This window comes from Lotus japonicus, chromosome 2 (genome assembly GCF_012489685.1).
Source record: "Lotus japonicus ecotype B-129 chromosome 2, LjGifu_v1.2".
Classification (NCBI taxonomy): domain Eukaryota; kingdom Viridiplantae; phylum Streptophyta; class Magnoliopsida; order Fabales; family Fabaceae; genus Lotus; species Lotus japonicus.
The window spans coordinates 77,204,024-77,226,572 of record NC_080042.1 but is presented as its reverse complement, the minus strand read 5'-3'; the positions used below and the strand labels follow the sequence as shown (position 1 = coordinate 77,226,572).

The 22,549-nt window shown below is 39.1% G+C and overlaps 3 protein-coding genes across 3 annotated transcripts; 2 read left to right on the top strand and 1 right to left on the bottom strand.

Annotated features, from left to right (window-relative positions):
• Nucleotides 1–14,982: 14,982 nt before the first annotated feature.
• LOC130739763 (glycine-rich cell wall structural protein 2-like) lies at nucleotides 14,983–16,355 on the top strand. The gene has a single exon (XM_057592161.1). It carries the CDS (start codon nucleotides 15,088–15,090, stop codon nucleotides 15,976–15,978), a length of 891 nt encoding a protein of 296 aa, XP_057448144.1. The 5' UTR covers nucleotides 14,983–15,087; the 3' UTR covers nucleotides 15,979–16,355.
• A 1,493-nt stretch (nucleotides 16,356–17,848) lies between these two features.
• Nucleotides 17,849–19,894, top strand: LOC130739766 (uncharacterized). The gene is made up of 2 exons (XM_057592162.1): nucleotides 17,849–18,161; nucleotides 18,631–19,894. Exon 2 carries the CDS (start codon nucleotides 18,779–18,781, stop codon nucleotides 19,562–19,564), a length of 786 nt encoding a protein of 261 aa, XP_057448145.1. The 5' UTR covers nucleotides 17,849–18,161; nucleotides 18,631–18,778; the 3' UTR covers nucleotides 19,565–19,894.
• A 453-nt stretch (nucleotides 19,895–20,347) lies between these two features.
• Nucleotides 20,348–22,496, bottom strand: LOC130739762 (remorin). The gene is made up of 6 exons (XM_057592160.1): nucleotides 22,334–22,496; nucleotides 21,923–22,008; nucleotides 21,580–21,834; nucleotides 21,136–21,505; nucleotides 20,930–21,011; nucleotides 20,348–20,712 (listed from the first exon to the last, which is right to left on the bottom strand). The coding sequence occupies exons 1-6, from the start codon at nucleotides 22,357–22,359 to the stop codon at nucleotides 20,521–20,523; spliced, it is 1,011 nt and encodes a 336-aa protein (XP_057448143.1). The 5' UTR covers nucleotides 22,360–22,496; the 3' UTR covers nucleotides 20,348–20,520.
• Nucleotides 22,497–22,549: the final 53 nt, after the last annotated feature.

Genomic DNA, 22,549 nt, shown 5'->3' with positions numbered 1-22,549 from the left:
GTATCCCCACAGCCAACAGCCACGAAACTAATCCTTCGAGACTCTGAGATCACATTAAGTGGGTAGGCCTCTCCCAACAAATGATTCACCATACGCACCGCCCAGGAATCGAACTCTGGACTAGATGGTTAAAGAGTCCAACTACCTACCAGTTGTGCTATACTTTGTTGGTTTTAATCACAATTCTATTTATTGATAAGTTTTCTATAAAAATATATTACTAATATGTATTTTTTTTAAATATGAACTTAAAGTATATCTAGACACTTCTAGATTCTTTTCATTCTAGGAACAAAAAATGGATGTTTATATAACCACGCATAATACATGCTTACAAAAAAAACCACATATAATACATGTTTAATATATATATATATATATATATATATATATATAAATAAATATGAGATTTGCTATGATACTCTCACTATTTTTTTGTGAATGAGTATCATATTAAAAAAAAAAACTCAAATTTTACTTTTTAAAAATGGTTCAGTTATGGGTTTATTGTAATTTTGCTTATCTATTTTAAAAAAAAATTAAAACCTAAGATGTCCTCTCTCCACCCCACCTTTCTTACCATTTCATTTATGCTTGAAAAAAATATGATTTTCCTTAAAAAAAAAAAACAGCGCAACGCGTGAAGGAAAAACAAAAGCGAGATTAAGAATAAAATGAATTAATAGTAGCTCTCACGGTATCTGGCTGGAGATTTTACAGAAGGAATAAGGTGATGATGGGTCCAATACAAACTTGATTAAGAGATGATTAAGTTATGCGGATTCGACTCACTGTTCCATCAGTCACCAAATCTAAGACAATTTAATTCCGAAGTAGTTCATACTTCTCAGCACTCACTTTCGGACCCACAACAAATTCCACTGTTAGAGCACTTTTCTTCTGCCAGGTAAATCTCTCCATCTTTCTAACGAGTTGTTCATCAGTTATACAATACTTCGTTCTCATGAATGGGCGTTTATTCACCAGAAGCGGTCGAAGAATGAACATAATTGCTGGATTTTGTTGAGCCATAGACATGGTTGTGGGTGGCCCTTTTGATCTGCTTTGATGTGAAAATTCAGGTGCAGCTTGGCTTTTACCCATGAAAGGAAATTTGAATTGAAGCTTTGTTGATAAAAATGAAAATTTTAACATGAAAGGAAATTTGAAAATCAACCTTAGTTAGAAACTCTCACCTCACCCCTGAAAATGTAAATGTTGTAGAGGAGCACAAAGTGTTGTCAATGAATCAAATGCCCGGAGAAGATAAGTAAAGTGTAATGGCTCCCTCAAGGTTATGTCTCTGTTGAATCCACACTCTAAAATAGAACTCTCTCTTAATCACACTTTTGGTACGGTTGACAACCGGTCGGTTTATGACATGCAACCGGTTATGCTGACATAATTTTATTTTTGTGTAACATTGTACATTGGATGGGTTTAAACCTTACCCAGTTATTCTTATTTTTTCTAAATAAAACAAAATTTCATTTTCCTAATATTTAATTTTTCTATTTCAATAATATCTATTTTTTTCCAAAATCCAACCCCATAAATCAACCTGCGATCTCGTCCCTTTCTTTCTCTCGGGGCTCTCTTTCTCTCACCAAGAACGCTGTTGCAGTAACCGCTCTGGTCCGATCCATTTCCGCCTCGACCCGATTCATTTGTGGCTCCTCCGAGCTTCTCAACGTAATGGAGAACAGGTCGTCCTCAGATCTGATCTCCTATAAGCTCATCGTCGAGGATCTGGCCGAGAGAGGCCCATCATGTTGTCCGGAAGCCGATAATTGACCTTCGATTGGGCCTTAGGGTGGTGGGAATATGACTCGTCGACGAAGGGAGCGGTGGAGGAAGGCATCACCGACGTCGCATTGGGATGAGGAATTATTATGGATTAGGTATTTTGGTTCTGAAGATGAAGAAGAAAATGGTGGGAAGGAGGGGTTTGGGTTTCTGGGTTTGTTGTTGAGTTGGGTTGTCCATATATGGTTCCCAAACAGTGCAAGATAGAGGTTTTCAGATCTGGGTTTGAGTTCCTTGGACATGGGTTTTCATGCGTTCAAGACATGAAACACAGGTAAAAAAAATTTGGGTTGTTGGAGGATGAAGGTGATGAAAGAATGTTAAAGAAGGTGAATAATTTTTTTCCTTTTCAGGGTTTTTGGAGTTAAAGGATGAAAGTGATAATGAATAAATAAAATGTGGTTTTTATTTACTTAATTTATTAATATCTTTTTTTTAATAAAATAAAATTAACCTCATGAACCTAGTATAACTGGTCAAAAGGAACTTGTGTTGAGTTACACTAGTTAACTTTTAAAAAAATTATTATTAAAATATTAAATACATCAGAATATTAATTTCTTTTTAAATACTCATACCCACGTGGATAGAAACTTGAATATTCGTCCTCATATCCTCTACATACGTATATGTCTATACTCATACTCATTATGCGGAATTTAGTTAACTAAAATCTAATTTCCACAATTTGCATTTTTCAATAGAAAACTAAAATATAGTTACTATTAAAAAATAATAAGCATTAATTAAGAATATAAAAGATCATTCAAATATTTAACAAATAAAATCATTCGACTAAGTATAATTTTCTCGTATGTTTGCATGAGACATCGTGTGATCATTTTTCCTTTGGTGAAGTGAAGGGCTTGCACGTACGTGCCTGGTGCGTTGACTATGTTGTTACTATTTTTGTTGTGTTTGGCTCCATTGCTGGAATTCTACAATTCTCTCTTCCATGGGTCAGAATATGGTGGAATCGAAGATCATACTTGACGGCGATGAGAGCGTGCAGGGTCTAAATGTGGGAGCACTAGTGGAGGACCCTAACTTAATTAGAGGTTGATGTTTGCCTTGTGGGCAGAGTGCTTGCTCACCACTCTGCTAGCTCAAATGTCTTCAAGACTGTGATGTTTGATTTGTGGCAGTCTCGAGACTACGTGGAAACTCGTCATGTTGGAATGGATATATTCACGTTCAAATTCTCACTGACTCGAGACAGGGACCTTGTCCTTCACTCGGTGCCTTAGTTCTTTGATAGGTGTAGCATATGCTGGCCCTGAATTTGTACGATGCTTGTAGTGACCCGGCTCAGGTGCCTTTGACAAAGGTCCCCTTCTGGATCCAGTTGCACAAATTGTCGAAGACGGGTTGCACGAAAGCCATTACGAAGTCCCTTGATGAGTCCTATGCGAATTTTCTTGGTTGGGCTAGATACAAGACTAGCAGGTAGGTATGGTCGCTTCTTCGGCATCAAAGCTCACTACAACAAAACAAGGTCTTCACGGCGTTTGTATGTAGAATTGACCGCAGTTCAAACCGCTGCTATAGGGGAGTGCTTGCGGTTGGCCAACCACCGAGAAACTGACCTCGCCAATAGATTTAACAATGGTTGGGAGAACCGCAACACAAACCGACTCCCAATATTTAACAGTTGTTCTAACCGTTGCCAAAGACACCACCCCAACACATTCATTCTTATATTTTCACAGCGGTACAAACCGCCGCTAAATCATAAACAACCGCCGCCATATCTCTAGGAAAAAAAAAGGAAAATTTTCACCCTGCTTCCTAATTTTACATACATAAGAAATTAATCCAAACTGGAAAAAAATAATTTGTACAAAAAAACATTCATTCAATGTTTCTAAAACCAATGAGGCGTCGTTTAATACACCCTCTAGAAATTTGAATAATACATCCTAAGTCCTAACACAGCTAAAAACAATCAAATGCTTCACAAAGATTAAATATCTACAACCAATGAGGCAAGACACCAAAATACCCAAGTTCACCCTATCAAAAATCAATTAAAAATTCCAATTCAAATTAAAAGGTAATTAAGGTCAACTTGTAACTGGAAATACCTGCTTTTTAGTAGCTTCTACATTTTGCTATTGACTAGATGGTTGATACATAAAAGTATAAATAACAAGGAACTCGGAGCAGGGATACCAATACAAGATTATTTGTGCTCTCTTTAGAAAAAAAGAGAATGATAAGGCACAAAAACTTTTTCATGAAATGATTGCTAGAGGTATGCTTGAGAGTAGAGCCATGTGAGGTGCTTTCAAGCTAAACTTCGTTATTTTAAATTTTCATGATGAAAATCCAGTCTTTTTCAATTATAGGCTCCTGGAATTGTAAAGGGAATCAATTCCAGGGCCTGAAAAATTTTCGCATCAAATTGGGTCTCTAAATTTTTTTTTTTAATTCAATTAAGGACAAAGTGGTCCAGCAGATGATGTGGCTCGAACTTTAGCCTACTCAGCTTTTCCACGTGGCATTTCTATTTTTTTTAATTGAAAATTTTGAAAACTTAAATTTTTTATTCCAAATCATAAATTAACAAAAAAAAACCCAACCCCCACCCCACCAGGAAACTCAACCCGACACCACCCTCAACCCTAACCCTCCAACCCGCAGCTTCAACCCAACCACCACCCCAACCAAGAGAAAATTTTGTACAATCGATGGGTTAAAACACAGAGACATTCAGGAGAAGGTTTCTGATTTCTTCTTCCCTTTCTTCTCTTCGTCTTCTTCCCTTTCTCCTCCGCGATGATAAACCCGCATCTGATTCACACCTTTCTTCCTGGTCTCTCGATCTGGGTTGGGGTGGCTCGATCTAGATGTGGTTGGGGGTTGCTGTAGGGTGGGGGTGGGGTTGTGGTGTGTGGCTCGTGAGTGGATTGGTAGCCAGGAGAGGTTGTGTGTCATGTGGTGCTGGGGGTGGGGATGGGGTTTCGGTTGCAGGTGGAGTTGGAGTTGGGGGTTGGGTGGAGTTTTGGTTTGGCCGTTTGGGGGTGGGGGGTGGAGGTTGAGGTTGAGGTTTGGGGATGGTGTTGGAGGTGGATGTTGAGGTTGCAGGTGGGGTGGATGTTACTGGGTTTAGAAGATGAAGGTGTTGGGTGTTGAAGATGAGAAGGATGAAGATGATGGTGTTGAAGATTAGATTTTTAAATTAGGTTTATTAGATTATTAGGTTGTTTAGTTTAGGAATATTAGATTAGGTTTTTATTAAGTTTTTTAAATTTTTTTTCTGATTATTTTGTTGACTTGGAATTAAAAATTATTTTTTTAATATTTTTTAATTAAAAAAAATTATAAAAGCCAGGTGTCACTGATGACTAGGACAAAATTGAGATTTGGCCTTAATTGAATTAAAAAAATTTCTTAGGGACCCAATTTGATGCGAAAATTTTACAGGCCCTGGAACTGATTCCCTTTACAATTTCAGGGGCCTTCTTATGTATTAAGCCTCAATTATATTTTGAATTTTTATTTTTTATAATTTGTTAGATGTATGATTTGTTGATTAGTTGTTGTGGTTATTTCTGTTTAGTCTTAAGTTATACTTTCTGTTATGCTTAATTGGCATATGCTGTTAAGATAGTAGCTAGGCTGTTATCTTTCTGTTATAATGAGCTAGCACATGTTATTCAGTTATGCTTTGCTCAATAGTTAGTTATTCTAGTAGCTTCCTGCTTAAGCTAATCAATCTATAAATGTTACCAATGATAGTAGGCTTTTGGCCTTTGTTGCCAATACTGCTGATGCTCCTTCAACTAAACAGAGCTAGTAAGCTGACTCAGGGGCTAGTTAGCATGTTACCAATGACCCTCAGCAGCTCATGGAGTCTATTATTATGGCTGGTCAGGAGCAAGTTTATGTGGGCAGTGGACAAGGTCTGCCAATTCTTTCTAGAGGCTTTACTTCATTTTCTTCTTCTCTTCTTTCTAATACTAAAATATCCCTCAATGATTTTCTTCATGTCTCTACTATTTTTAGGTTTTCTAGAGATAATTTATCTGTGATCCTAAATCAGCTGAAGCTGAAGCTTTTAATCAACTGTGTCACAACTCCAATGGTAGTTCTATCAGTTCTTCCCACAGTCTGATAAGTATAGACCCTTAGTCAAGAAGGTCTATGTTAGGAGAAAGAGGGGAGTAGCAGGGGATAATAACCCTGTAACTGACTCTAACTGACTCCATGGGGGGTTAGGATTCTGTTATTCTGTTAGTCCCTTGTAACTGACAACTACCTACTATAAAGGGTAGTTAGCAGGGTAGTTAGAATGACTTCTGAGTTGTTAGGAAGAGTGGAGAGTCTGGTCTCTCGAATAACCAGTGGGTTCTTCTGTAGTTTGTGAGTTTCCTCTGAATCTTCTTGGATTCAGTGTGAGTTTCAATACAATTCTTCTCAGTTTTCTTCAGAGTTTATCATTGGTATCAGAGCTCCATCCAGGAGCTGTGGTATCGAATTTCTATGGTCAAGAGCAGAATGGAGGCAAGAATCGAGAGTGTGGAGCGCAACATGGAGCGGATCTTGGAGGTTCTGGATCGTTTGGATCAGGATCGTGAGGAAGATCGAAGGAACCGTGATGCAAATCGAGCAGGAAATGAGGAGCGACTGAGGCAAATGGAAGTGCGATTGGAAGGATTGTCGCACAACCGTGAGGAGGTGGAGATGACGCGCACGACTCCAGAGGCGGCTACGGTGCCGGCGCCGGATGCGGAGACGGCGACGCAAGGTGCGAATCGCTGGCGTAAAATGGAGATTCCAGTCTATGATGGAAGCGAAGACGCGTTTGGATGGGTCAACAAACTGGAAAGGTACTTTCGTATCAAGGGAGCGATGGAGGAAGAGAAGCTACAAGCGGTGGTTGTAGCTTTGGATGGAAGAGCGTTAAGCTGGTATCAATGGTGGGAACCTTGTCACCTGCATGCGTCTTGGGAGCAGTTCAAGCGTGCGATCTTGGAGAGGTTTCAGTCCTCTGTTTCGCAGAGTCCATTTGCAGCGTTGCTAGCGCTGAAACAGAGTGGCAGCGTCGCGGAATTCGTGGAGCAATTCGAGAGATTTGCTGGAATGATGAAAGGTGTGGAAGAAGATCACCTGAGAGAGGTTTTTCTAAACGGATTGAAGGAGGAATTAGCGGCAGAAGTGAAGCTTTATGAACCAAAGAATCTGACAGAGTTGGTCAAAAAAGCGTTAATGGTGGAGCAGAAGAACAGTGCGGTTCAGAGGGCAGGAACTGGTGGTTGGGGGGAAAGAACGGGCTCTAATTTTCGGAGCCTTCCTCCGTCTAGATCAGTGGTGATGGACACGGGGCAGAGGAATCCGTTGCGACCTGCGAATTCAACAGCTGCAGTGAGCAATCCAGCGCCTGCAGTTGGGACTGGTTCAGGGGACAGAGGTTTACCAAGGGTGAGACCTACTGGTTTTCGTAGGTTATCTGAGGCAGAGATGCAAGAGAAGATTAGGAAAGGGGAGTGTTTCAGGTGTGAGGAAAAGTTTGGCCCAAACCATGTTTGCAAGAACAAGCAACTACGAGTGATGTTGTTGGGTGAAGGGGAGGTTGAGGATCCAGAACAGGAGGAAAATCTTGAAGCCGACACAGACCAAGTTGAGCCACAACTGTTCCAGTTATCTCTCAAGAGCATAGCTGGTTTTACTTCTAGAAGGTCTTTGAAGGTGTGGGGAGAGTTGGGGCAGCATAAGGTCATTGTTTTGGTGGATTGTGGTGCCACACACAATTTCATTTCACAGGATCTGGTGAATTCTTTGAAATTACCAGTGGCAGAAACTCCTTCCTATACTTAGTTATTCACTGCCATACAGGACTTACCCCCTAGTAGAGTGCAAGATCATGCCATTCACCTGCAAGAGGGAGCTACCATACCAAATATTCGACCATACAGGTATCCCCACTACCAAAAATCTGAAATAGAGAAATTGGTCAAGGAGATGTTAGTTGCTGGAATTATCAGGCCTAGTATTAGTCCATTTTCTAGTCCAGTTATTTTAGTAAAGAAAAAAGATGGTAGCTGGCGATTTTGCATTGATTACAGGGCTTTGAATAAGATTACCATTCCCAATAAATTTCCCATCCCCATTATTGATGAGTTACTTGATGAATTGGGAGAGGCTAAGGTTTTTTCTAAGCTAGACCTTAAATCGGGGTACCATCAAATTAGAATGAGAGCTGGTGATATAGAGAAGACAGCTTTCCGGACCCATGAGGGCCACTATGAGTTTTTAGTGATGCCTTTTGGGCTCACTAATGCTCCATCCACTTTCCAAGCCTTGATGAATGAGGTTTTGAAGCCTTTACTAAGGAAATTTGTTTTGGTCTTTTTTGATGATATTTTGGTCTATAACTTGTCTATGGAAGACCACATAATTCAATTGGGACAAGTCTTTGAGTTGCTGTTCCAGAATGGGTTGAAACTGAATCAGAAAAAGTGTTTGTTTGGCCAAGAGAAATTAGAATACCTGGGCCATATTATATCTCATGGAGTAGTGGCGGCTGACCCTAAGAAGCTTGAGGCTATGTGGTGTTGGCCTGTACCAAAAGATGTCAAGGGGTTGAGGGGGTTTTTGGGTCTCACCGGTTACTATAGAAGATTTGTGCGAGGCTATGGGAAAATTGCTAGGCCACTGACTTTGCTGCTCAAGAAGAATGGTTTTGTGTGGAGTAAGGAGGCACAACTTGCTTTTGATCAGCTCAAAGATGCCATGACTGATCTTCCAGCCTTGGCAGTCCCTGATTTTTCCAAGACCTTTGTTATCGAGACTGATGCTTCCGGTACAGGTCTGGGGGCAGTCCTTTTACAAGAGGGCAGGCCTTTGGCTTTTTGGAGCTCCACTTTGTTAGACCAAGGACAGAGAAAATCTGTTTATGAGCGGGAATTGATGGCTGTGGTGAGGGCTGTTCAGAGGTGGAGGCACTACCTTTTAGGCAGTCACTTCATCATAAGGGCAGACCAAAAGAGTCTTAAATTCCTCACTGACCAATGGTTATGGGCTGAGGAGCAGTTCAAATGGGTGTCCAAATTATTTGGCTATGATTTTGAGGTCCAATATAGGTCTGGCAAGGATAATTCAGCTGCTGATGCTTTGTCTAGGAGGGCCTCTTATTCAGCTATTTCAGTGGTGCATATCCAGGACCTAGAGGAGTGGCAAGAGGAAGTGCAAGGAGATCCTAGGTTGCTGTCCATTATACAGGACTTGTTGGTGGACTCTACTTCTCATAAGGGGTATCAGCTTCTTAACCAGAAGTTGTATTACAAACAGAAGTTGGTGCTACCTAAGCTATCTGCCAGGATACCAATTTTACTTAGGGAATTTCATTCTTCCTTGGTGGGAGGCCATTCCGAGCTCTTTAGAACTTATAAGAGACTGGCAGCTGTGGTTTATTGGGAAGGAATGAGACAAGACATCAGGAATTTTGTGGCTGCTTGTGAGGTCTGCCAGCGGAACAAGTATGACACTTTATCCCCATCTGGATTACTGCAACCTCTACCTGTCTCTACTCAAGTTTGGGCTGACATTTCAATGGATTTTTTGGGGGGGCTGCCTAAATCTAAGGGGAAGGATACCATCTTTGTGGTGGTTGATCGCTTGACCAAGTATGCACACTTCATTCCCTTGAGTCACCCATATTCTGCCAGTGATGTAGCTGCTGTCTTTCTGCAAGAGATAGTCCGGTTGCATGGTTTCCCTAGTTCCATAGTCTCGGATAGGGACTCTGTTTTCCTTAGTAACTTCTGGAAGGCTTTGTTCAGAGCTGCGGGGACTCAGTTGAAGTATAGCTCTGCCTACCATCCTCAATCTGATGGGCAAACTGAAGTTGTAAATCGGTGTCTCCAGGCTTATTTGAGGTGTTTGACAGGGTCCAGGCCTAAGCAATGGGTCTCTTGTTTGCCCTGGGCTGAATATTGGTTCAATACCAATTACAATGTCTCTAGTAAGATGACCCCATACAAGGCTTTAAATAGGCAAGACCCACCTTCTCTTTTGCAGGGTTCTTCCATACCTTCTAATTTGGAGGAGGTCCACAAACTTACCCTTGCCAGGGATGAATTATTGGCTGATCTGCGGGCTAATTTGTTGAAATCCCAGGATCTCATGAGCCAAGCAGCTAACAAGCATCGTAGAGAGGTGGTTTTTGAGGTGGGGGATCAGGTGTTCTTGAAGTTGCAGCCCTATAGGAGAAAATCTTTGGCTCGCCGGGTGAATGAGAAGCTCAGTCCTCGCTTTTATGGACCTTATCAGATCCTGGAGAAAATTGGGCAGGTGGCTTACAAGTTGGATTTGCCACAACATAGTAGGATCCACCCTGTTTTTCATTCTTCTTTGCTCAAGAAAGCTGTCGGCCAAGGGTTTGTGCCTCAACCACTTCCTGAGACACTATCTGAGGAACAACAACTCCTAGCTGTCCCTGAGGCTGTGCTGGACATGCGGGAGGATGCTGCTGGTCAAGTAGAAGTGTTGATTCAATGGGAAAACTTACCTGCTTGTGAAACCAGTTGGGAATTGGCTGCCAAGATTCAGGAAGTCTTTCCTGATTTCCACCTTGAGGACAAGATGAAATTCATAGGGGGGGTATTGATAAGTATAGACCCTTAGTCAAGAAGGTCTATGTTAGGAGAAAGAGGGGAGTAGCAGGGGATAATAACCCTGTAACTGACTCTAACTGACTCCATGGGGGGTTAGGATTCTGTTATTCTGTTAGTCCCTTGTAACTGACAACTACCTACTATAAAGGGTAGTTAGCAGGGTAGTTAGAATGACTTCTGAGTTGTTAGGAAGAGTGGAGAGTCTGGTCTCTCGAATAACCAGTGGGTTCTTCTGTAGTTTGTGAGTTTCCTCTGAATCTTCTTGGATTCAGTGTGAGTTTCAATACAATTCTTCTCAGTTTTCTTCAGAGTTTATCACAGTCCTGGTAATTATTCATTCAATAACTTATTTTTCTTTTTTCTTTTTCACTTTGATATGGCTATGGCTTTGTTAATTATTGGGAAGCATTGAATTTACGATGTGTCATATTAAATTTTGCATTTATTTATAATGTGGGTCTTTTGCATATTCAAATGAAAGAAGTTTCAAAATGAAGAAAGGCAAGGGACAGATGAAACATGCATAGCATATATGTTGTCTCTTACAAGGGGCAGATATGTTAAAAACTCCAGTTGCTGTTTAGAGGCCTTCTAATTTGGTTTTCTTGAGGTTAGCACTAATATCCTTCCATATCATGTTTCCACTGCATGTAATTATCTCTGTAAGACTCACAGTTGATGCTTAATTGCTTATGGCTTCAAAATCCACTGCATGTTCCCATCTTTGTCCCTTTTTTTGCAGTTGTTACATAACTCATTCACGCGAGATTTATTTTTGTGAGTAATTTTGCCATTTTGTATCTTAAATTCCAAAACTGCATGGATGTTATTATCCATAATCACATCACAATTGCATTGTAAAACCATAGTTCAACAGGTTAGCTCAAAGGAGTGACGTGAGAACACAAAATAAATTACAAACATAAGAAGGACCTTTGCAGGACACTGCCAAAACTCATACAACCGGTAAACAATCCAAACAGACACAACACACGAAAACAAAGATCCAAAGAATGCGTCGTCCACCTACAAGTCAAAGCTTATGCAACCACCGGAGAAATTGCACAAACAGTCAATCCACAAGTTTCTAAGAGAGATTTGCACTGTGCTCAATAACCACAGACACACACAGATTCACAATGTGAATTATGTAAAATTGGTTTAATTTGTAGTTCTTTGCACTTGATCACAGTTGGAATCTAGTTTAAGGTTAGAGGACCCTTTTATTAGTATCATTTGTTTAAGTTCCATGAAATGGAGCTCTGCAAGAGCATCAATTCTGATGAACCTATTGCATGTGTTACAACATTTTTCATCCCTTGCAGTTGTTACAGATCGCCTTGATGTATAATATTGCTAGCAAGTTAAAACTAAAATCTACATTTGGTTCTTAATTTTCTAGCAAATTAGGCTATCCTCCTTTGGAATTTAAGATTGCTGCTAACTTGATTAACTGCCACTGAACTGGATAAAATATGCGACGTCTAGTTTCTTCAACAATTTGGTTCAGAGAGTAAAAGTACAAATTCAAACATGAGGCTATTGGAGACTTGAAAAAAATTGAAAATATTATTAACATGAAGCAAAAGTGCAGTATCTTCCAATTTTGCATTCCTTCGTGATTCCCTTTAGAAGTTGATCTCCTTGTAAGATTCATTTCTGCTGTGTGGAGCTGTTAAATTTGTGGTAAGGAAAAATATACTTCCACATATTTGTCGTACCTAAAGTGAAAAGAGAGTGAAATTCAGAAATATGATAAATGATGTGATAAAAAAATAAAGAGATAGAGACAAAAGTGAGGTTTTAATGTAAAATGATCTGTGGCAAGAATCAAAATTGTAGTGTTAACGACTGCTACAACCGTCTATACTTATGCAATCATGTTATTCTTGTATTTTTTATTTTTCACACTTCTACTCCACACCTCCCTTTTATTTAAAAAAGAAAGAGGAATTTATTTCCCTTTTCATTTTCCTACAAAAGGAAGGTATGAAGTAAGAGTATAGAAAATAAAGTGTAGGAACAACACCATTGATATTCCAAGACCTTCCACAAGCTTGGCAAGCATGGTTTGGTATGAAAATTCTGCTTCAGAAGGAGCACAGAGCAACCTGCAACATGTTTTGAAATCTGAAAACATAACAACAGAAGAGGGTTCATTTTGGATATGTTATGTTAAATTGCAAGTTTGAATGTGCATTTACACATAATCTCCGTAACACCATTACAATTGCAAATGTAAAACCATAGTTCAACAGGTCAGCTCAAAGGGGTGACCTGAGAACACAAAATAAATTAGCAACATAAAGCCTATACCAGATATCAGTATGTGATATGGCAATTCAAACCAATTCAGCTTGTGTTCTCAGGCTCACTCCTTTGAGATAGACCATCTGTTAGTTTGGCCATGTATGAAACACTTTAATATATGAATGAATGGAAGAAAGCATTGGCTTTGTCGGTTCAGTTTGTTTCTTTTTATATGAATATCTGGTGGTGACATAAGACCTCATTTCCTGTCACGATTTCACCATGTTGTCATACATTATATTATGGGGAGTATTTTATATTGAATGTGTTAGAGTGATGTGAGTATGTGACAACTTCATATTCTATTACCGGCTCATTATGTTGTCATTCTATCGACACAGCTTAGAGATGTCCTCATATTTCTTTTGCGGTGGGGTGTAGCTTACCTTAAATATGAAAGTGCAACATTGAAGATGTTGCCATTCCTAGTGGCTAGTGGCAAGACACGTGAACTTTCAAGGCTCATTGCTTTCAATTTTAAAATCAAGCCCATTGCTGGATCATCTCTAAACAGGCTTTTTTTGTTTTACAGGCTTGTCCATGTCGAAACTATGTATCCACAAGATTTTACCGTAAAGCCCAACTCCTAAAATCAAAGGTCCCATTGAGCTCAAATATGAGTTGGTACAAGTTGTTAAAATTATTTGTTCCATTTTATAAATTTTCATACAGGAATAACACATGTTTTGGTACAAGTTGTTAAAATTATATTCTAATGATTATTGATTTACATACTAGTAACTTACTTATACTTTGTCTACTTTTATTCCCATTTGAAGAGGAAGAATTTACATTTTTATAGGAATGGAATAACTTGCCATTTCAACTTTATTCTACTATTCTTTTTAATGAAATATTTCTAAAATATTCCTGAAAAACATTAAATATTAATCTTAAAATTTGAGCTAGGTCTAATTTTAGGTCAAAAAGTAGTTAAGAGTGAGAATTATTTTACCATATACAAAAACTTATTTTATCATATTTCTATTAATCAAACATATTCGCAAATAATACTCATGAAAACGTTATTCCTAAGAATCTGATGCTATAACTTGAATGTTGTCCCCTTAGTGGAATAAGACTAACTGCAAAGTGCTCATTTTCTAATGGACACCAAATATGTAATTATCAATTTTTTTACATTTTATTTTTACTCAGTTTCTCTTTCTATTTTGAAATAAGACAATAAAGTGGTAGCTCCAATCTCATTTGTGAGATAGGAACATCTAAGGACAAATCACATCTTGATCCTGTGATTAAATGGGCTAAGATGGCAATTGAAAAACATATTTTTTATGCTAGTTTTAATATATCCGCGCCCAACATTTTTTATATCATTTTCACATATTTTTCTTAATACATCAATCAACATATCTCTCACTTCTTGCTTTTTATCAATTCTCACTTTTCCATTTCTTTCTCTCTATGTGTATGGTAAAATTGGGTGTGTGGATGATACATTAATTATTTTCCTTTTGATGCTGATGAAAGTGTATTCGAAAAGTGTTCAAAACAAAACAAAAAAAAACAGAGCAAACACATATGAGAGTAAAGTGATATATAATTGATAAAGAAAGGAAAAGAGTATGTTAACAACCCAATTTGACCCAAAGACATGAGGAGATCAGGGAGAAGGTAAATGAGTAATAATACATACACACTTCATTTTTTCTCTACTCTTATTTCTACATATCTTTTTTCTATATTTTTTTGCATTTTCTGTTACGTCACAAATCATATCACTTATTTCTCTCTTTTCTCTTCTCATTTATCTAAGTGGAGATGAAGGTGGAAATACATCGAGAAATAAGAAGAAAAATGTGTGAATATGAGATAAAAGATAAAGTGAAGTGTGTATGTATCATTGCACAAGTTTGTTGACGGTTGTGTTTTTCCTCCACTTAGATAAACAGTAAGAGAAAAAAGAGATTAAATAATATGATATGTAATGTGATAAAGAAAAAAAAAAAAGTAGAAATTATAAAAAAAACTAGAAGTAGAAAAGAATGAGTGAAAATAAGTGTAGATCAACCGACACCAATAGCGTTGGTTGTTCAAGCTTAATCATGAGGGAAGTTTGATAATGCATCGACACGTGACAAAACACAGAGGAAGCAAGTGGTAGCTCGTTCATAGAGTTTGATTCCGGGTCAAAAGCTTCCTACATACAAGGACACACCCAAATTAAATATCCATTTTTACTTCAACCACAAAATTTTCATCATACATACATAGAAATCATAGATATTTTTTTAGCACACTTTCCCCTACAAATATCCAATCCCCTACACCGCTAACGAATTAAACAACACTCTGTTTTTTTTCTCTTCTCTTGCAAGAAATATCAACAACAATGGATTCTGAATACAACAACAACTCCTCTTCCTACGGCGGTCATGGTCAGCAGGGACACCAACAAAACCAACATCACTCAAACTCCGAGCTGCTCTCCTCTGCCAAGGTTCTGTCCGATGCCGTTCTCCACCGTGAACCTGGAGCCAACATGGACAGGGGCAAGGTTGCTGATGCCGCCGCCGATATTCTAGACGCTGCTGGTCAGTACGGGAAGCTAGACGAGTCCAAGGGCATCGGCAAGTATGCTGACATGGCAGCTGATTATCTCCACCAGTTTGAAAACTCCGCCGGAAACACTGGTCATTCCGGCGGTGGTTCACATGGGAATGACCACCGTCATTCTGATAATGAACATGGGGGTAGGCGTTCTGAGACCACCGGTCATGGACTCTCTGGCGGTGGTTATGATGATGATAACCGTTCTGGCGGCCGTACCGGCGGTGGTTACGGCGATGGAGGACATTCTGCTGGCGGCTATGGGGATCATGGGGGTCGATCTGGCGGTGGTGGTGGTGGGTATGGTGACGGAGGCCTTTCCAGCGGTAGTGGTGGCTATGGGGATGGAGGGCGTTCTGGTGTTGGGTACGGCGATGGAGGCCTTTCCGGCGGCCATGGAGGGCGTTCTGGTGGTGGTGGTTACGATGATGGAGGGCGTTCCGGTGGTGCTGGATACGGTGACGGAGGCCTTTCCGGCGGTGGTTATGGCGATGGAGGACGTTCTGGTGATGGTTACGGTGATGGTCGTTCTGGCGGTAGGCATGGTGGTGATGGAGGGCGTTCCGGTGGATATGGGGATCATGAACGTTCTGGTGGCGGAGGATATGGGAATGAGCGTGGTGAGGATCGTTCCGGTGGTCGCTCCGGTGGTGGATACGGTTATGGTGATTAGACTGAGGGATGGAGATCTTCTATGCCCAAATAATACACCACTGAGATGGCTCAATGGTTGTCCGGTGAAACCTTGTGTAGCATAATCTGAATAATATTTCACCAATTATATATATTGTATTTCAATGTTAGTGTATCTGTGTATGTATCATCACTATGTTCTACTTTTTATGTGTTTTTGAGTTTTGGTTGTAAAGACTCCTAATTTTGTTGTGTATGAGTTATATAGTTTTGTATTTTTGTTTGTAAAAGAGAGTTCTTCTACTGCTATAGTGCTATCCAGTTACTTCATATGTAGCAATGTATATTCTTCTACAATGACAGTACTTATATGTATTCTACCTTGGACTCAAATAAAACTACATGATAATCTTCTTATGGTTGTTTTAATTTTCGTTCCATTGTTCTTTTGTCATTTCTGGGTACGTGGTATTTCAGGGTGGTTTTGTTTTGTTTGTTTAGCCATAGGTGTTTAGAATACTCAAATTCATCAATCTGCAAAGGTCCAAGTATTTAGAAGGAAAAATGTTTGGATTGATTTGAATTGATTGAAAACAACATTAGTTTTTGTTTTGAGGTGGAAAACAGAGTTACGGTTAGATTGGATAATTTTGACCCAAGAACATTGTCAAGTCTGCAAATTAGGGTTGTATTGACCTCTGTTTGACCTTCTGATCGTCGAGACACGGGGCATTGGGTCAAGTTGGGTCCTACCTAGGGATGGAAATAGGTTGAGCTAGGTTAGAATTTGCTTAAATAGGCTTGACTTACTTAAAAAAGTTTAAGACATGAGTCTGGCATGTTATCTTTCATAGAATTTCTTTTAGGCCTGAGCCTATTGAAAGTCTCATCTGGCCTGATAACTATTTAAAAGTCTTTTTTGTATTCGAGTCACTGTGCCAAATCAGCCGTAGAACCGGCGCGCCTCCTTCTCATCATTGCAGGATCCTCTAGCTAGACCCACACCCGACCATCATCCCAAAAACCCAATTTGCACCACCACTTGGTGCACAAATCTAATACAACCACCATCATGGAGTATTTTTTTAGAAAGTTAATGCTTTTTTAGGGCATTTTTTGGATTGGATTCAACCTCTCATAACTTGGAGGGTGGGTTGAATTTGAAAACTCAAACGCATATTAACCATATTTAGCTTGAACGATTCTTGAATTGTTGGAGAATTCTAATTAACATTTCATGATTCATTATTTTGACCTTTTTTTTTATTTCGGAGATCGAATTGTAGTTTCATGCGGGTCGTATCCATAAACAAGCAAAATGGAGGAGACGTTGAGGACAAGGAATATCATATGACAAAATATATAGGAGTGTAAGGATGCTATCGCTATGACATTGGAGAAGGTGATGGCAACTTTTTGTAGTGTAAAGTGTTGCATATCATTTTGTGGAATGGGTACGGTTGTAGGGGAGGAGTGGTGGTGGTGGCCGGGTGAAGGTTGTCAGGGAGGTGCCGTGGCGACAACAACTGCCTCCAACTGCCTCCTCAATGTCATCTAGCTTCCTCATGCATCTAAGCTCTGCCATTGCGCTGTTAGGCTTCCTAAACATCTTGTCAGCACCACCCTTTTGTTTATTATTAGAAAACATGACATAAACCTAGATGACCCGTTACATATGTTTTTGAATTTTCGTTAGACTCAATGAACCGATCCACATTAAACGTGACGATATCTAAATTTCATTGAAACATTAAGATACAAGTCATTTACACCCTCCGGTCTCAGAAATTTTCTTGTCTTGAGTTAAAAAATAAAAATTACTTTTAAATGTAATATTAAAAAAAAAGTTTATTACAAATCCGCATAGAACGCAGAATTGACCGGTGTTGGTTTGTTTTATGTTGACAGTAGTTATGACCAAATAGGCCATGCCTGCCAGCCCCATCATTCCCAAAACCAAAACCTTCTCCGACGACGTCGTTCCCTCTCTTCTTCTTCTTCTCCTCATATATAACTCACCTCACCACCTTCTTCTTCTTCTTCTTCCTCTTGCAGAGAGAGAGAGAGAGAGAGAGAGAGAGAGAGAGTGACAGAGGGAGAGCGCGATCTTCTTCCATCGATCTCTACTCTTTCCTCTCACCTTTTTCCAGATTCCTCCAATTTTCCGATTCATCCCCGAGATGCCATTCGCTTCCCTCTCAAATCACCTGCTTCACTCTCACGGTAAGATTTTCCATTTCCACTTCGCGCGATTCCAGCACCAATACCTAGATTTTTCATTTTCCCAATTTCGTTAGTTTCTTTCAGCTCATGAACAAGAAGATAATGCGAATTAGGTTTTCAATTTTTGTCAAATTATAATTGCATTAATTCATCTCAGATTTAAATAAAAAATAGTTAATCAATCGTTATAATTTGGGATTCAAGTTTATGGACAGAAGCTTAATCAACTTATAGAATATTGTAGCCTTTCAATTTTGTGAAGAATCTTATGGTTATGTTATGTATTAGTTGTATTAGAACCAAGAGGTGCTGTTTATAATTTGATATGATATATACACTCATAGTACTTGGAAATTTGGTTAGCTTTTCTTTCTGCATTTAAATCTCAGATGTCATTGATTTTATTTATATAAATTGTAAAGCAGTCTAATGAAAATTAAGTTATTTATTTATTTATTTATTTATATAGATTTTGATTGAGGCGGCGGCTGCGGCTAATTAGGGAAAGAGTGACTGCTGGTTTCGCGGGAAAGTGGTTCTATTGCTGGATAATGGCTGTGACATTTCTGTGATTACTGATTGCTGCCTTTGCGTTCTAAATTTTTTCGTCTTTCACGATGTGGAGTTTCGCGTCGCGAGCCTTTACGAGCATTACAAAGAAAAGGCGCTCCGCGGAGCCGAGTCATACTTCTGCAGAATGCTCGGATGATGAGGTTTGCTCTAATGCCAGCAGAGATGAAGGGCTAGAGTGTCCAATATGCTGGGAATCTTTCAACATTGTTGAGAATGTGCCTTATGTGTTGTGGTGCGGCCACACCTTGTGTAAAAATTGTGTCCTTGGACTTCAGTGGGCTATGGTGAAATTTCCTACTCAGCAAGTCAGGGTTCCTCTCTTCATTTGTTGTCCATGGTGCCACCTGTTATCGTTCCGGCTCATTTACAAGGGGAATTTGAAATTTCCTCGTAAGAACTACTTCCTTCTTTGGATGGTTGAGAGTCGGAACGGTGATAGGCACAAGCATTCCTCTTGTGTGGATAGCCAACCAAATTGGTCTCCCAAATGCAACCTTCTGGGAAGTCAAGGTACTACTTGTAACCTTAGAAGGGCCTCCCCAATTATTCGTCGTTCTGGACAGTCGGGATCCAACAGTGAGGTTGGTATCAGTGATGGAGAGAGACACAATTTCTCCCTACATAAATCTCTGGATTTCTTCATTCATTTTACATCCAAGTTCCCACTAGTCATCATTTTCCTTTTGATTGCCTTTTTCATCATTCCCTGCAGTGCTGTCATTTTAGTCATTTACTTGCTACTCACTATTCTTTTTGCTATCCCATCATTCCTCGTATTGTACTTTGCATTCCCTACGATCCAGAGGCTGATAACCGAAATAACATCTTAAGATGCAGCCTCACTTCTACGGACAATGGCAGCGTGTGAGTTCAACTTCAACAAATTCCACTATATACGTTTGGGTTGATTGTTCTAACCTCTACCTTATGGTATTTTTTTTTTGTTATTTGTAGGTGGTCATGTTTTTATGGTTCTTCTTTCTTTTGTAGTTATGCCATTTTCACATCAAATTCAAGATAAAAATCTTGAATAGAACTTTGCTCTGGGCAGTTGTAATTTGCTTTTTAATTCCTTTTTTCTCTTGAAGTGGGTGATTAACTATTGTACAAAGGAACAAGGATTACAGGCTAAAATTTTATGTGCCAAATGGCTTTGGATATGTGATTACGTGTAGAATATGTTTCTTGCAATATTAATATTTGGAAGTGTAGGCTTGATAACCTGCGTTTCGTGTCATTTTGGCTTAATATTTTTTGCGTTTACTTGAATTGCCAGATTAAATTCACTTGAATATAGTAGCTTACCTATCCATGCTACTTGTTTGGGTTCTCTTAAATTCAAACCCTCTTTTCTATTATTTTCGATGTAGTGATCCTAAATACCCATGTAACTTCAGAATAGTTTTCTCTTGTGTGGCCTCCAAAGTTGGTGTAGGTGAAAATGAAGGGAAAGTAACAGTTTGGGTTACCTTGTTTAAATACTTAACCACTAAAGTTTCATAACATTTGTCATCTTACGGGTTAATTTGTCATTCCTGAAAGTTGACTATCAAACTGTGGAGGTGATTATTAGTACCTAAAGTAAAACCTAAAGCAAGTAAAACTGGAACTAGTTTCACACCAGAAGTAACTCATACATTTGCTCAACTTTACAGTTTTTCTTTTTTCAATTTTTATCATAACATGTCATGTTTCAATAGAAATGAAGACCAAGATAGAACTATGAAACAAATGTTTAGATCTTTTTTTGTTCCCAAAACCCATCGACGTTATGTAGTTGGTGATCTTAGAAACAGAAACAAATCCCTGGCAGCTTGCCTGTTGTTCGAATTGCATTTGCCTTCTCCTTTGTTTTTAGCTCTTCATTCTTTCGGTTTTCCACCGCCTTGGTTCTCGCCCCCTCTGCAATTTTATCTACATTCGTCATCTTATTTTGGAAACTCTGCAAAGCTTTGAACCTTCTCCGCTCAAGTTCACTCTGCAGTTGAGTTTGTGATTAGGCACTCTATAATAATTTTATGGCTTAATATTTTATTCTCCAAGAAACATTCTTTTTAAGACCACACAATAGCCAATAAGTCCATTCATCAAACAATTTGAAGCATGATGTACTCTTAAAATGTGCATGGTAGTGTTATAGAATTATCCAAAACTTGAAGTCTAATTTCAGTGTATAAAGAATGGCTGAGTGTTACCTCTTGCTTAACTAGCTTGTGTCTGGCTTTCATCTTCTTCTTGTTTTCCCATGAATCTATTGTCTCTTTCAATTTCTCGTACCTGTCATTTTTTATATTAGTATATAAACTGCATACAATGCATGATTCAAGGTAAGTGCTTAACTCAACTACTGATCGAGAACGGTTTCTTTGGTAGAAATTCAATGAACATAACTTCCAAATACCTTTGTCTGATCTTGTCAAGCTCGGTTCTCTCCCATTCATCTGCTTTTGTTTCTTGAGTGCTTGGTCTCAATGGAGTCTTAGTTACAGGGCCAGGCTTTGTTGAAGCCTGCCTAATTGGTGTTTCTTGAGTGCTTGGTCTCAATGGAGTCTTAGGTACAGGGCCAGGCTTTTTTGAAGCCTGCCTAATTGGTGGAGGTGGAGGCGGCGGCGGTGGTGGAGGAATTTTTGGTGCTGAGGTCTCAGGTCTTTTACCAGTTGAAGTCCTTTTCATTGATGGTGCAAGGGTAATGGCCTTTTCAGGCTTCTTTTCTTCTGTAGGTGAGGATATTGGCACCTTTTTACCTTGCTCATCCCTGGATCTAAATGAACCTAAAGATATGCACACAAGTTCATTATACTTGTGAATTTTTGCTTTTTGCTTTTCTCAAAATGGTGAATATTACCTGAGAATCGCTTGGATGAACTTCCAAGCAGGGAAATTGAAGATTTTCCCCTATCCTCCTTGCTTTTGGTCTTGGTCAATGAGGCCCTCGGGCTCTCACTCTTCTGTTTAGAGACCTCATATTCATGCTGATTAATTGCTAAGGCAGCAGCAGCTACAGCAGCAGCATGCTCCAGTTCTCTGGAGTCATCATCATCACCACGACTCGATTTCCTTACAAACTGTTTCTGCAACCAATTCTGGCCCTTTTTCCTCTCTGCTAAAAATGATCACCATGGTTTATTAACAAGTTACCTCATTGTTTTTTGTAGCAAAAAAATTATGAGAAAACATTAAAACCATACCTTTGAAAGATTGAGTTTTCTGTATTGGTATTTTCTGATCCCCAGTGCCATCAGCTTTGTCCTGCTCCACACTAGAAAATTGCACCCTAACAAAAGTGTTCATGTAGAAGGATGATAATTATGAGCGCCTTTAGTTCTGGTTTTATACAATATCTGTAAAAATATATTTGTTGAACAAAAAAGTACTTTATGTTGATCAGACACCTGATGGATTCTCTGATATTCAATTTATTGCAAACTAATTAACCATGATAACATAGCTTTTGTAACCTTGTTGCCATGTTACATGGTAAATATGGTACAAAAGGAAAGTCTGTTTCTTTTCAGCTCAGCTAAATCTATGGCTGGCATGAAATAGCAACATATGTTTATCTTCCAAGAAGTTTAGGGTGAAAAGCCAGAACGACTAACCTCATTTGATTTAACAAATTCTCCATTCTGCTGGACAAGTTCTGCTCTCAGGTTTCCCTTCTATGAGTAATATGCTTTGTCAACATTCCTTTGGCTACTAACATGTGCTTATTTGAAAGCTAAGAAACCTTGGAAAGAAATTTTTCTTTTGGTTAGTCATGGGTTGTTTATTAAGAAGAGAGGAAGCAAGGTTAAATATACTTTGCATGTGGTATC